Source organism: Paecilomyces variotii, assembly GCF_004022145.1.
Source record: "Paecilomyces variotii strain CBS 101075 chromosome Unknown C8Q69scaffold_11, whole genome shotgun sequence".
Classification (NCBI taxonomy): domain Eukaryota; kingdom Fungi; phylum Ascomycota; class Eurotiomycetes; order Eurotiales; family Thermoascaceae; genus Paecilomyces; species Paecilomyces variotii.
This window is the reverse complement of record NW_021167150.1, coordinates 619,783-632,286: the sequence shown is the minus strand read 5'-3', so window position 1 is coordinate 632,286 and position 12,504 is coordinate 619,783. Positions and strand designations below refer to the sequence as shown.

The 12,504-nt window shown below is 50.2% G+C and overlaps 4 protein-coding genes and 1 non-coding gene across 5 annotated transcripts; 1 reads left to right on the top strand and 4 right to left on the bottom strand.

The window, feature by feature from the left end:
- Positions 1 to 1,328: 1,328 nt before the first annotated feature.
- Positions 1,329 to 3,109, bottom strand: C8Q69DRAFT_447131 (hypothetical protein; the record flags this gene model as incomplete). The annotated part of the gene is made up of 8 exons (XM_028629183.1): positions 1,329 to 1,351; positions 1,400 to 1,544; positions 1,905 to 2,013; positions 2,178 to 2,448; positions 2,496 to 2,603; positions 2,647 to 2,807; positions 2,862 to 2,934; positions 3,040 to 3,109. 8 exons carry the CDS (start codon positions 3,107 to 3,109, stop codon positions 1,329 to 1,331), a joined length of 960 nt encoding a protein of 319 aa, XP_028482650.1.
- Positions 3,110 to 4,963: 1,854 nt separating this feature from the next.
- On the bottom strand, positions 4,964 to 6,589 carry C8Q69DRAFT_447130 (hypothetical protein; the record flags this gene model as incomplete). Its single annotated transcript, XM_028629182.1, has 4 exons — positions 4,964 to 5,218; positions 5,877 to 6,193; positions 6,414 to 6,435; positions 6,545 to 6,589. 4 exons carry the CDS (start codon positions 6,587 to 6,589, stop codon positions 4,964 to 4,966), a joined length of 639 nt encoding a protein of 212 aa, XP_028482649.1.
- On the top strand, positions 5,653 to 5,726 carry C8Q69DRAFT_t114. Its single transcript has one exon. It is a non-coding gene; the product is annotated as a tRNA-Val (tRNA).
- A 1,568-nt stretch (positions 6,590 to 8,157) lies between the features above and the next one.
- On the bottom strand, positions 8,158 to 9,949 carry C8Q69DRAFT_77896 (hypothetical protein). The gene has a single exon (XM_028634029.1). It carries the CDS (start codon positions 9,668 to 9,670, stop codon positions 8,441 to 8,443), a length of 1,230 nt encoding a protein of 409 aa, XP_028482648.1. The 5' UTR covers positions 9,671 to 9,949; the 3' UTR covers positions 8,158 to 8,440.
- A 279-nt stretch (positions 9,950 to 10,228) lies between these two features.
- On the bottom strand, positions 10,229 to 11,925 carry C8Q69DRAFT_509582 (hypothetical protein; the record flags this gene model as incomplete). The annotated part of the gene is made up of 2 exons (XM_028633106.1): positions 10,229 to 11,740; positions 11,815 to 11,925. The coding sequence occupies 2 exons, from the start codon at positions 11,923 to 11,925 to the stop codon at positions 10,229 to 10,231; spliced, it is 1,623 nt and encodes a 540-aa protein (XP_028482647.1).
- Positions 11,926 to 12,504: the final 579 nt, after the last annotated feature.

Here is a 12,504-nt window from a genome sequence, read left to right as displayed (position 1 = left end):
AGAAACAGGTCCCGATTAAGTAGCGTCAGCTCTCTGTATTGCCCCATGTGCCAGACGAGGCGGTCATCCGATAGTCTGTACACAGGTCTCTTTTATATAGACATCATCCAGATATCGTATTGCCTCTGTAAACACGAATTGAGGTGTAAGGTATGTGCCGGGGGGGATAGTGTCTGCCTCCCGAAAAGGGTATTCGTGACGATAAGCATCGGTGAACAAGATATCTTTCCAATGTGGTGGCCAACAGCACCGCCGAGTAGCTCATTGTCTGAAAGCCAGTGAATCCTATTATTATCTTTAGGTTGGGCCGGTGGATAAGTAGATTGTTATTGGGCTCCTAATGTCTCTATCAGCTGAGTGAGCGAGACAAGAGAAGCACCAAAAATTCCAAAGACATAATACCATAGACAAGGGATGAACTTTTTAGTATCCCCGAATTTTAGGTCTGTCTGCTTTGCTAGTAGCTGGGGCCCAGGAGCGGTGCGTCGCATTATATTATGCGGGTCTAGGACCGAGTCTGAAGAAGTCTGTACTATTAACCCTGCTCAGATCGTGTCGGGCCTTCATTGGGGAGATTGGTGGAGATAGATATGTTTATAACTAAACTCTGTTGTTATTAGCAGAGGATCAAGTCAGGGATAAAGGAAGGGAGTGTGACTCTGGGTTCCAGCATCGCTCGAGCCGCTGCAAGGTCTGAATTTCGCAATTCATTGTCTTCACTGCCTTCAGAGCATCGATAGCTCCGCGAAGGTACTGCACGAACTCGAGCAGGTCGAAGGCCGCACAGAGGAAAGGTATGTTTTCTGTGATGTACGGCACATTCTTCAACTCAACCCATCTGTCCATTGGCACGGTTTCAGCTTCTCTGATGGACAATGCCACTCGGGCATTTCCCAGAACTGATATCACGTCCTTGAGCTCTGCCGTACGCAGTGCAAGAATCCTTTTCATCCACGCATCTGTCCGCAACGGAGCTTGCGACCGCGCCACGCACTTCAGAGAGAAGCCATTTACCGGACGTGGCCGTTTTCGAAATCCTTCCTATCTTTCCCCTGAAAAGACCGAGTGAGCGCCAGCACTGTTCGCCATCCGTGTTTGGCCTCTCCGTGGATTTGAACAGTGTGGTTGAGGTCTGGTTTGGGATGGATCTATGATTGCCTGAAATCGCTAAATTAGTCTCTTGCTATATATTCGAACTGAAATTAGACCTTACCATCATGGGACTTGATGGTTTCTGTTCCTGGAGATATTTTTCTAATCCCTATGCATCGTTGGAGAGGGCTATAAAAAAAGACTATTGACACCTCTGAATAGAAGGTGTTTAATAACTAATCCAGGAAACGTCCACATACTGGCCAGTCAGTAGTCTTCGACAACACGGGAACTTGTCTAAACTCACAGGTGAGGGTATGGCTCTGCGCGATACCGTAGAGCTCCTCGTGGTATCGCAGCAGCATCAGCGAGCATATCTCTCTCATTAAGAGAGACCACAGAGGGATGTCCAAGCACCCAAATTGCGGGAGGGTATATACCACATCCAGTTTCTATAGATGTAAAGCGCACGCAAGCGTCATACCATGGCCCCTCTCTTATGATCGGTAATACCTTTTCCTCATCACTTTTGAAGACGAAGTTATTAGCAAGGAACTCGCGGAACCTGTTATGTGTGCGGACATGGGCCGTTCACGTGGTGGTAAACTGCACCCATGTATTAAAAAGGGTGCGGTTTTGGATTGTCGGCCACCACTTTTCATCGTTTTTCAAGTTTATCCCGACCTTGGTACGGATAAAGTTGATAAAAACCACCGACACTCTAATACTGGGATTGTGCCCTCTCCCGACCCAGTTGAGCCCACGCCGCTCTGCCGTCGGGAGAGCATCCGTCCCTAAGAAATGCTTCTTACCAGGCTCTCTCCAACTCTTGCGGGAAAGTAATAGTCTGTTTGCGAAACCAGATACAGAAAGAAGACCACGGCTTCTCTGGTGCTGATTCGAACTGGCATCCTCCGGGAACTGACATTATGTTGAATAGATGGTGATAAACAGAAAGTATAATTCCCTTGCCTCATAATGAAGGCCGTCTTGGATATAAGTCATCTCTGTTCGGTATACAATCCTCGGTTCTTAGTTTCTTTTGTTTTCTTCTCTCATTCAAGTGTCTAGTGAGACAGTCTCACCAAATGAAATGAAACTCGTGGTATTCGTTTCGGTTGATTCGGGCAGCATAAAAAGCCAGAGGGCGAGAACGCCTTCGGAATTGTGTACCGGGCCACAACCAAACGCGCCGCAGCCGGGAGAGCGGCATGGGGAGCTTATGATACTCGTTAGTAACCAAAAAGTCTTTGGAAAAGGGGCGGACTTGCATTGTAACAGTCATGACGACCGCGCGAGCAACGCTCGCACTTGCGGCGGCGTGCGCCGCGCGCGGGGCGCTCACCATGGGCATATCTAGCCCGGTTCATTGCATCTGCTCAGCAGAAAGAGCATACACTCACGAACCGAGACTTCTGGCGTAGATGCAGATAGATCGGAGGACAAGGGGCCCTTGATCACGTCTGAATAGAACAATTTGGATTTACCTCCAACTGCTGCCTGTTTGGGTCCTGAAGTAGAATCGTAAGTAGATATAATCCTTTGAGGTTATACTCCACTCTGGAGGGTACAGCTGCCATTTCCCCTTGTAATGATTTTGTGAGAATGCTCCTCTTCTTTTCTCCAACTGAAATAAAGAAAGCGAGAAAAACCGCTCTCGTCCTGTCAAGCATAGCGGCTGTACGTGTTCACAGAGGCTGCTAGTGACACTGAGGCTGGATGAGAAATCAGCACGATATACACAGAAATGACAGACCACACCGACTTACAACATATCATAATAACCAGTTTCTGCATTTTCCATCTTAGTCGATGTGTAGATAACCGATGACTCATCTGGGTCTATAGGAGCAGTATCGTTACTATCGGTTAGATCGATAAGTGCTGAAGCGCCCGGATGTGACTGCGTATCGTCTGATGGCTAGATAACCTGTTTATCCTCCATACCAGCGTTATCTTTATCTTGGTACGCGTTCGGCGTGGTATCGATATCTGAGGCATTTCCGGCCTCCGGCATGCTGAACTGTCGCCAATGCTGGTCTTCTCATCTTGAGTGATGATGATGAGAATATAATTCCAGTGTATAAGGACTCGTCTCCTAGACTGCCCGCCCTCCCACTGCCAGTACAAAGAGGTGAGGATATTGAGGGGGATCGCGGAACACTCCGGTGTTACACCCATCCAAGAAGATACCGTAGAGTATAAGTCTACAGGCAATGAGGATTTGTTTTCCTGAAGAGCAAAACTCATCGTAGATGGCAAAGCGTGATTCGTTGTCAGATGGATGCCCCATTGGGCGTCATTGCGACGTTCCAGCTAGGAAACGCTTTGCGGAGATGCTCTAGAATCATGCCCTGGCTCTCGTAGGTATCGGCGTAAACCACGAATTTTGTCTCCCGTGTCTCGTCACACAGGAGCCTCAGAACTTTAACAACATCTTCATTCCTTGTGGCGGTAGGCGAGGGTTTGAAGAGTTGACGTTGATTGAAGTCCCTCCCGCGATCGACCTCCTCAGTCGAAATATCGTAGGGAACGTTCTGTTCGTCCATGAAACGAAGGACGATGGTGGCAAGTCTTCACAAGGAAAGACCAGACACATGAGATAAGGACCTTGTTTTCTTTCTCCAAATCTCTCTCTGATAGATCATCTGATGTTCTTGAATCTATCGATGCTCTTTGAACCCTACCCAATGGCAGTCTGGTTGTTTGCCTCCGTCATCAGCACGCCGTGTTCTGGATCGGCAACTGCTCAATTTTGACTGTAATCCCATAGATTGAGTGGCTAACGTCACCTGGGCCTCAAAATCGATAGCCGGTGCTTCGTGTTCAGCGGAAATAGGCATTTTGGTTAGTAAGAGCCGGTTGGTCTTATCGTACCAGTACTACTAGGTTCTCCGCCCACGTCCCAATATCCAGGATTTTCTTGTCAATCACAGTAGGGTTCCCCAACTCGGCCAGGTTCCAAGTTGTTGATGGTGCCCCAGTGAGTATGATAGAACTGCAGCCGTCCAGGGACATGGGGAATCATCCGCATGAGATTTTATCTCCGCATAGCCATAAGCAAGAGCTGGTTACCAACCGGTTGTGAACCAGTGAAGTTTGACTGGATGGTTGTATGGAAAGTGAGGATATCTCCAGACTGATTCTTTTCCTCGGTTGCTAGCTTGAACAACTTAGCAGAAGGTATACCGTCTTTGCTGCTGGAGATAAGATCGGGGGCAATAAGTCGGGTGATTGACTGGCACAAGAAAGATTCTGAGACAACGGATCCTATATTAGCACAAAAATCTATTCCTTCGGTAGTGGGACTGAAAATACCCCGTGCACTTGCAGGAGCCTTACTTCTGGCCTTCTTGGTGACTCGTGTTGTATATGATGATGCTGACTGTGTAGCATCAGCAGCTCTCTTCAGTCTGCTTGACTGGCGGTGTTGAGGTGAGTCGAACCCATGTTCCACGCACCTTCAATGGCAGCACTTGCAGGGCGATGATCCTGCACGAGCCATGCAGCTATTTGCGACGCCTCCTGGAACTGCACTGATGGTAAGGCTTCATTTCTTTTATTGGCTTTACACTCCATACGTGCGTTCATCCTCTCTGATTCCCCCTAAGTCGATAGGCCACCCTCCGGAAGCGCTATATAGTTAACCTGGCCAAATGTTGTTTTCATCTGGAGCCTTGTAGGAACCCAGCTGGAGTATACTCCTGGGAATTTGAGACAGATTGCCTGCAAAAAGTCCACGAGCAACTCGCCTGCTCTGAGCGCTTCGACCGCGGCTTGTACGGACTAAATGGCACCGTAGGTGTATTCGCTGACAAGAAGGGATCCACGGGTTTAAGTATGCTATGACCGGCACTAATTAACAAACTGATCACCGGCATCGGCCTTGCAATTGGTTGCTAAGGGGTCGTTTGCAATGCAATTGTGCACCCCGGGGTTCGTTGGACCCTTCTTTCTCAAACATTGCGAGGATGCGGTGCTTGGTCTCAAATCGGCCTACACCCTCCTTCGCAAACGCGTCGATCAGGGAGGTGGCATGCGCAGGATCGAGAGCACGGTTGGATTCGATCCCAGTGCCCCAATGGGGGTTCAGAATAGCGACATCTCCATGGTTCCACGTCATTGACTGCAGGAGTATCAGTAACCACCAATCTTAATATTTTAAGGAAAAGAATCATCTCCTTTGCGGAAGGAAAAAAAAAAATAGTCCGAATTGGGGAAGACGTACGTGGTTCTATAAATCATTCGGATCTGCCGTGAACAGGCCGCCGGTAGCATACCGCTGACTCGAAGAAATATATATATTCCCATCATTGATGAGCTCGTCGTTTGACCTCAAGTTCCAGAATCCTAGGACATTCTCCGGCAAAAAAAGAGTAGAATCAAAATTACCCACAAGGAAGATTTGGCGAGCCGAGAAAAAGTCACACCGCAACGGTACCAGAGGATATCTTGAAACTCACACATCAGTATACACATCGCAGCGCAAATTCAAGAGTACAGCAACTCACAACGAGATCTCCCTCATATATGAAATTAGTCATGAGAAAATTCAATCATGGCCGGATAGTCTAGTTGGTTATGACGTATCGTTAACACCGATAAGGTCCTGGGATCGAGCCCCAGTCTGGTCAGATTAAGAAACATACCTCTCATTGGGGATATTTTTTTTGTCTTCCTTTTTGCCATCACGTTATTGCAACCCGTGCCCATAATCCGTGAAGTTTCGACATATTTTTGATGAAAAAAAGATGAAAGTAGCGGAATAACGCTTTCTCACTTACGGAGCGGCACGAATGGGTGCACCTCTGGGCGCTATCAAAAGCGCAGTCTGCCAGCTCGGGGTGGTACTCCACATTGTGGAGGCACCGCAAACATGGCAGAGCGCCGACAGGCCCAGAGGGCAGAGCCATGTCCTTATCCTCAGCGGGTAGCAGAGGCGCAGGGCGTGCGAGCCGTATGTCTTCTTCTTCTTCGTCCTCAAAAGGACCAAAAATGTCGTCATCGCTGTCTGTAAAGACAGCAAAAGGGGGTTCGGCGACGGGGCCGGGGCCGGGGCAGGACCGGACGCAGAGGGGCTCGAAGGCAAAATGCCAGTCATCTATAAGTATCGAAGCATTAAACACGCTCTCTAAAGAAATTCTCAAGCAGGGCGTAATGAAGGACCTGGTAAGAGAGAGATATATATATAGAGAAAGGACATGTTCCCGGCCTCATGTTTACAACAGCAGCAGCCTTGCTGCTAGCAGAGCCGGACTTGGAGTACGACTAATACCATATCAGTATTCCCGTCCACCTCTATTCAGACTGCTCTCACTTACAAAGGAGTATGTGTCTCGCGCACTTTTGTATATAAGAACATCAGCCAGCCCACAGGCAGCTAGTCTCAGTGCACCAACTCATCGAAAGTTTGGGGATATATATCCCTCGGAATTCTCGGCAAGATATATACCGTGGAGAATAGAATGACAACCAGGCCTTTTCGCAACCCCCACATGGCGACAGAGCTCTCGGCAGCCGACAGACCGTAAGTGGTACTTTAAACCTCCGGAATCTTCTGACCGGATTGTTTTGTATGAAGACCGTGAATAGTTGTCCATCCAGGTGTCCATTGTTCGCCTTTCTGGCGAATGCAATCCGCAAGGAACGGCGGATGCGAGGTCTTGAAACCTCGGAGGGTAATTCTTGGCTCCCCTTCGTGAACCCGGAGTCCTCAGACGCGTGGTTGATTCAAGAAGTTGTGTATGGCGTGAGGCGAATCGGGTAAGTCATAGTGCATATCGGGCCGGTGGATAGCGAAGAACTGGCAGATGACGATCGTTCACTCGATGCATCGTGAATAACGATGGAGTTCTTGATGGCACTTCCCGGTGGACTGCGATTTCATTATCTGAATGGAAAACGTGATCAGTCAAGGAAGAGATAAGACAAGTTAGGATGGACTTACGAAGCGAACAACGAGATGGTTCACCTCCCCAGACACAATTCGCGCAAGAACCGTTAAAGAAACCAGAAAGGACAACTCACCCCTCGATGGTGAGGACCAATTCGCCAGGGACATGCAGAGCGCCTGATGTTATGATGGGTCGCGGTGGGGAGGTCGGCATAGGATTGATGGTGATAAGTGCATTCTCCAGTACATTCAGTAGCGAGAACGACCTCAGGCTCAATTCCGGATCCCCTAACAAGAGACTATCATCATCACTCATAAAGTGACCAGGCATCAAGGAAAGAACATGATTATATAAAAAAAGAACACGACCCGAGACGATATATCTACCAACGAGGCCGGCCGACTAGCTGGTAGACAGAGCCAGAGTATATATAGTTAAGAGTTGAAAAAAAAAAGCCGAAATCCTTTCCTACTGCGGTCATAACTAATTCCAGAAAAGATGAAGACAACGAGCAAATGGGAGACATGCCAGAGGGTTATATATCAAGGCGAAGAATGTCGATGGAATCCTCAGCAGTATAATATCTCGCATGCAAGAATTTCCATGATCTAGACCAAAATCGGAGTAAAGATGCGCGTGAAGGCCCATGGGGCAGGAACAGGGCATGAAAAAACAGACACACGCCTCTCGGTCTGATCATTTCCGGTATCTCAAGAAGTAATATAATATAGCCTCTAAAGAAAGAAATTGCTTCTGTTGTCGATTTCGCTTTTTGATATATGCTGGCACTAGCAATACACAGCGAGATGATATATAGGAAAGAAACAGGTCAATATACGATGTAGAAAGGAAATGATAAGAAAGTTGGAAAGAGAGAGAGACCACCATTCTCCGAAGATGGGCGCTTATGTACTGTACCTTTCCGTCCCGGTGCGGGGTCTTGCATTCCCTTGATCTCCATTTCCAATTCCCTTCCTTGAGAGCAGGCTGTTCCTCTTTGTTTCATTGAGAGATGTGAATGTCAGAAAGCGGAGAAGGGAAGGGATATTGGATACGACGTGTGCATTCCCTGTGCTCGGCATTATCAGCGGAGATTTGCCTACGGCTGTTTGCATTTCGGAGTGGATGAATGTTGCCATTGAACGAGGACCGGTGAGAAGGGGTGACTGGAATGAAAGGGTCGAATGGTTCTATTGAGTCATGGGATTTAGGTCCGAGAAGAAAAAACTACAGAAGATCTGGTCATGCTGTTATCTTCGAATTTATTGGCCAGGCCCATTTTCCCATCTTTGGGATTTCACTATTAGTACACGGTATCTAGAATAGAATTCTGGTGCAAGGCCCTTTTACCATGCGCATAATGTCAACTGAATCCAGCACGCCCGAGATACCGACCCTCCCAGTGAAGAATATTTCTGATTAACCAGTAGTCGTGAAGAACATAAATGTGCTCTTTAGTCGCTCTTGCGCGGCCGTCCGCGACCCCTCGGGGTGCCGTTGGCCGTAGCCTCCTTTGTTTCAGCAGTCTCTGCTTTCTTGGGGCGGCCAGGACCCTTGGACACGCTCTTTGTGTTTGCGTTGGTCTTTTCAACAGATGCAGCTGCAGAAGCGGCATCCGACTTGCGTGGGCGTCCGCGACTGCGAGGGGTTCCGTTTGCTGTAGCACTTGTGGCCTTTGATGGCGTGGTGGTCTTTTTTGTGACGCCACCTTCAGACTTGCGTGGGCGTCCACGACCTCTGGGTGTACCGTCCGGGTTCAAGCTGACGGGCTTCGGTGGCTTGCGCTCACTCTCAGGCTTGCGAGGCCGTCCGCGTCCTCGTCCAGGAGTAGAGGTTGGCTTCTTGGCAGACGCTGATCCTGATGTAGTGCCTGCAGGACGTCCACGGCCACGAGGTGTATCAGTCTCAGAGACCTTCGTCCGCTTAGTTTCTTGCGCACTGTCAGCCTCCTCGGGGGCTTTCGACGGCCGCCCGCGCTTTCTCTTCTCGCCGGTGCTGGTCTCATCTTTTGCGCTCTCCGTTGAGGACGACTTGGTCTGTTTCTTCGCTGAGCTGGGCGCGACAGGCGTGGCGCGCTGCGATCGCCTGCTTGGTGTTGCTGTCGCGTCCATTGCAGACTTCTCCGTTGTCGGTGGTGGTGTGGTCGGTGGAGTTTTTTCGCGTGTTGATTCTGCGTGTGAATTGTCCTCGACTTTCTCGTTGCCCTTCACTTCCTGAGCTGTAGAATCGCCTTGTTTACCGTCCGCGCTTGTGGCCAGATCTTCACCGGACAGTCCCTCGAGGCCTTCTTCTCCCGTCACTGCGGCCGCGCTCTCGTCGCGCGCAGCCTGGTCTTCCTGAGGTTGGGCGTATTCCGATGCAGAGAACAGAAAATGGTTTGTCGTCGCGTGCACGTCAAACAGCATCTGGTGCGATGGGTCTCCAGTAATGGGGACGCCGGTCGTCAAGTCGGTCTCGGTCTCGTCCAGCGCGATCGCGCTGGACGCGTTCCGCGCGTTGTCGTCGCCGCTAGCTCCGATCTGCTCTGCGGTGGGCTGCTCGACGGCGGGGGCAACAGCAGCAGCGAAAGCGTTGGATGCGCGACTGAACATGTTGTCAACCTGAGGTGGGATGGAGGAGCAGGACGAGCTCTTTGCAGAATTCTTGAGATGGTTGGATGGTTGATGGTCTCGTTCGCGTTCCATAGCAACGGAGCTACGGCGATCCGTATCGACCGCTTTCCACCTTCGGCCTAACCTAATCAAGATCTTTTCTTTTCTTTCCAATGTGACATGCGAAGACCAGTAGATATAGACATGGTAGAGAGTGTCAATGGCTTGATAGGAACTAGTTACCAGCTAAGAAGTCAGACCGCCAACAGGTCGACAGGGCAAAGCATGAGGAATCATGATCACTGAATGGCATTGATTTCATTACACTAGATTCTTCAAACTCCTGATGCAGCCTGTACCATGCATTATCCCAAAGTAACTACTAAATAGAAATAGCAAAAGCTCTCGTATCCAAATATGAGAGAGGATTGAAAGTAATAAATGTCAGCATATGTCATCTCAGAAACCAGGTCCTGTTTGATCACCCCTGTTTCTTTTCAATCAATCGTGTCATGTCATAAACTGTCGTTATTTCGTTCAAAGCCGATTAGATGCCGTGGCAGAATCATTAACCTCACAAGGCTAGATGCAGGTCTAGAAACAAGCGGAGAAAACAGGGGGAGCGGAGGAGAAGAAGAAGACATCTCGTTCTCAGTCGTAAGGGTCGTATACAGGTCTTCGGATGGTTGTTGCAACCGGTTCGTATTCTTCCGCTACACTTACTGGGATAAACCGTTTTTCGGGTATATTGCGAGATGAACCTGCCCATTTCCGGGAAGATGAGCCATTTTTGCTGTATGATTTGGTGCGTTCGTTGCCGCTACTGCTACTACTCCGATCTTTCGAGCTGCTACCGCTGTAGCTTCCCCTTCGTTTCTCCTCTGCGGGAGAGGGCTCAACGGGGTAGCGCGGAGTGTAGTAATCGCTCATATCAACATATCGCGGCATTGGACGAGGACGCCCAGGGGGCTCAATGGTGGTGATGCGGTAGCCATTCCTCGGTTCTTCGAAGACGTATTTGCGAAACTTGGGCTCAGGAGCTTTGGTCGCTCGCGGGAGTACCTGTCCGTCACTGTGCGATTTTACCCCGTGTCGCGGCGGTTTGTAGACATCGGGTTCTTTCTGCGGATTAGGATAATACGTAAAGCGATCCTTGGCACGGCCAGAGTAATGTGGGGATGGATCTCGCCGGTGCTTATCTGGAACAGCAGCATCGTGAGAGCGAGACCGCGTATGTGAGGAGCGCGGCGGAGAGAGATCATGTCGCCGACCATATCGACGGTCATCCGCGGAGCCGCGCCGGGCCTCCATGATGGAGTCTTCAGATGATGCCTCGGAGGCGGATGATTCTGACTGTAGCCTCGAACCGTACGGACGACCGGGCACGGCTGCCTGCTCCTTCGCTTTCGCCAGCATCGAGCGCGCAACGCGTGGGGGCGGTGTTGGAAGCCGAAGAGGTGGTCCTCTGGTATTTGATTTCCCTACTATCGGGCTATCTATCTCTGAATCGAACAGGGTACTCCCGGGGCTGAGAGTCTCTTCACTTCTCCGTCTCGGGATAGGTGTATGACCGGACGAGTTTCCGTAGGACTCCGTCTTGGATCGTCCACGGCAAGGAGGAAATCGACCATGGCTATAGGAGAAGTAGTCCTCTTCAGCAGCCTTTGCATCTTTGCAGCTGGGATAGAAATTGCGCGCTGAGGCTTCCGGTGAAGGCTGACGTGATGACTTGCTCTTCTGGTAATCGTCCTCTAGTCGTCTGCCGACCGACTCGTGCCATGCGACCATATCAGGGTCTGGATGGGCAGGAAAGGCTTCCCGGGGTATCATTTTGGGGAAGAACCCCCCGTTGGGGTGCGGAATATCCCATTGCATCACCGCATTCTGTAGATAACGAGAGTGCTCGTCAGGGCTCAGCAGGATCTGAATGGTCTGCCATCGCACGAAGCCATGGGGCAATAGAGCGGGGATAGATGGCGCCTCGAAGGGATTTCGAGTTGGACGGAGGGAATGAAAACAGCCTAAGGACTGATAGATGAATGATAATGCCGGGCCACTGGTTTCGAGGAAGAGCATATCCCAGTTACCTCCCACTTCCCGATAGAAAGCAGCCAGTTTCTCTGGTGTCAGATCCTGGTTCCCAGACGACGGTTCGAGAGAGGGCTATACACGAAATCGTTAACTTGTTGCCCACCTCACCAGATCTATGTACTGTGGCAGAAAGCGCCAATGCTTACCATGATCTGTGCAATTCCTAGACATAGTTGCTCAAGCAGAGGCGCAGGGCTCTTATCCGGATTGATGAGGTCGCCCCAGTAGTTGGCACCCAGGTTGTGCGCAGACTCCATTGCTGCGCTGGATGCCCTTGGGGCTTCCTTTGATCGTTGATTATCTCTGTATTGTTGTATCTGGTGATCAGAACCTAGCTATCAGGTAGGTCAATAAGTGACAGCAGCAAGCGGAGGAAGCTCTGGGAGCAATTGAACCATGGTGACAGCGTCTCCCAGACAGACTCCACGCAACCAGGAACGCACGGCACGTAGATAAATCCCCGATCTGAGGCTTTGTCGATGCCAACTTGACCTGCGCTGGTCAAGTTTCGCTGGGCCAACGAGCGGCGGAGAACACGTGTTGGGCCGCTCTGGCGGGGTTTTGGCTGCCTGGTCAAGCAAGCAAGTACTGGCCATGTATCACTCCAACTCAGCCATCCCATTCATCGCATCTCCAGTCCAACAAGGCTGGCGGGTATCATCGTCCACCGCAGCTTGTCCTCTTGCCTATGCCTGTCGAGAGCAGTCAGTCATGCGTGCAGGCCCATAATGGGGCTTGTGAGATACACCTGATCGCCTTTATCTGATTCTACGGAGGACTTGCGCTGGCATCTGCCAATGATCATCGCCAGTCTAATTCACCATCAAGCCCCCATG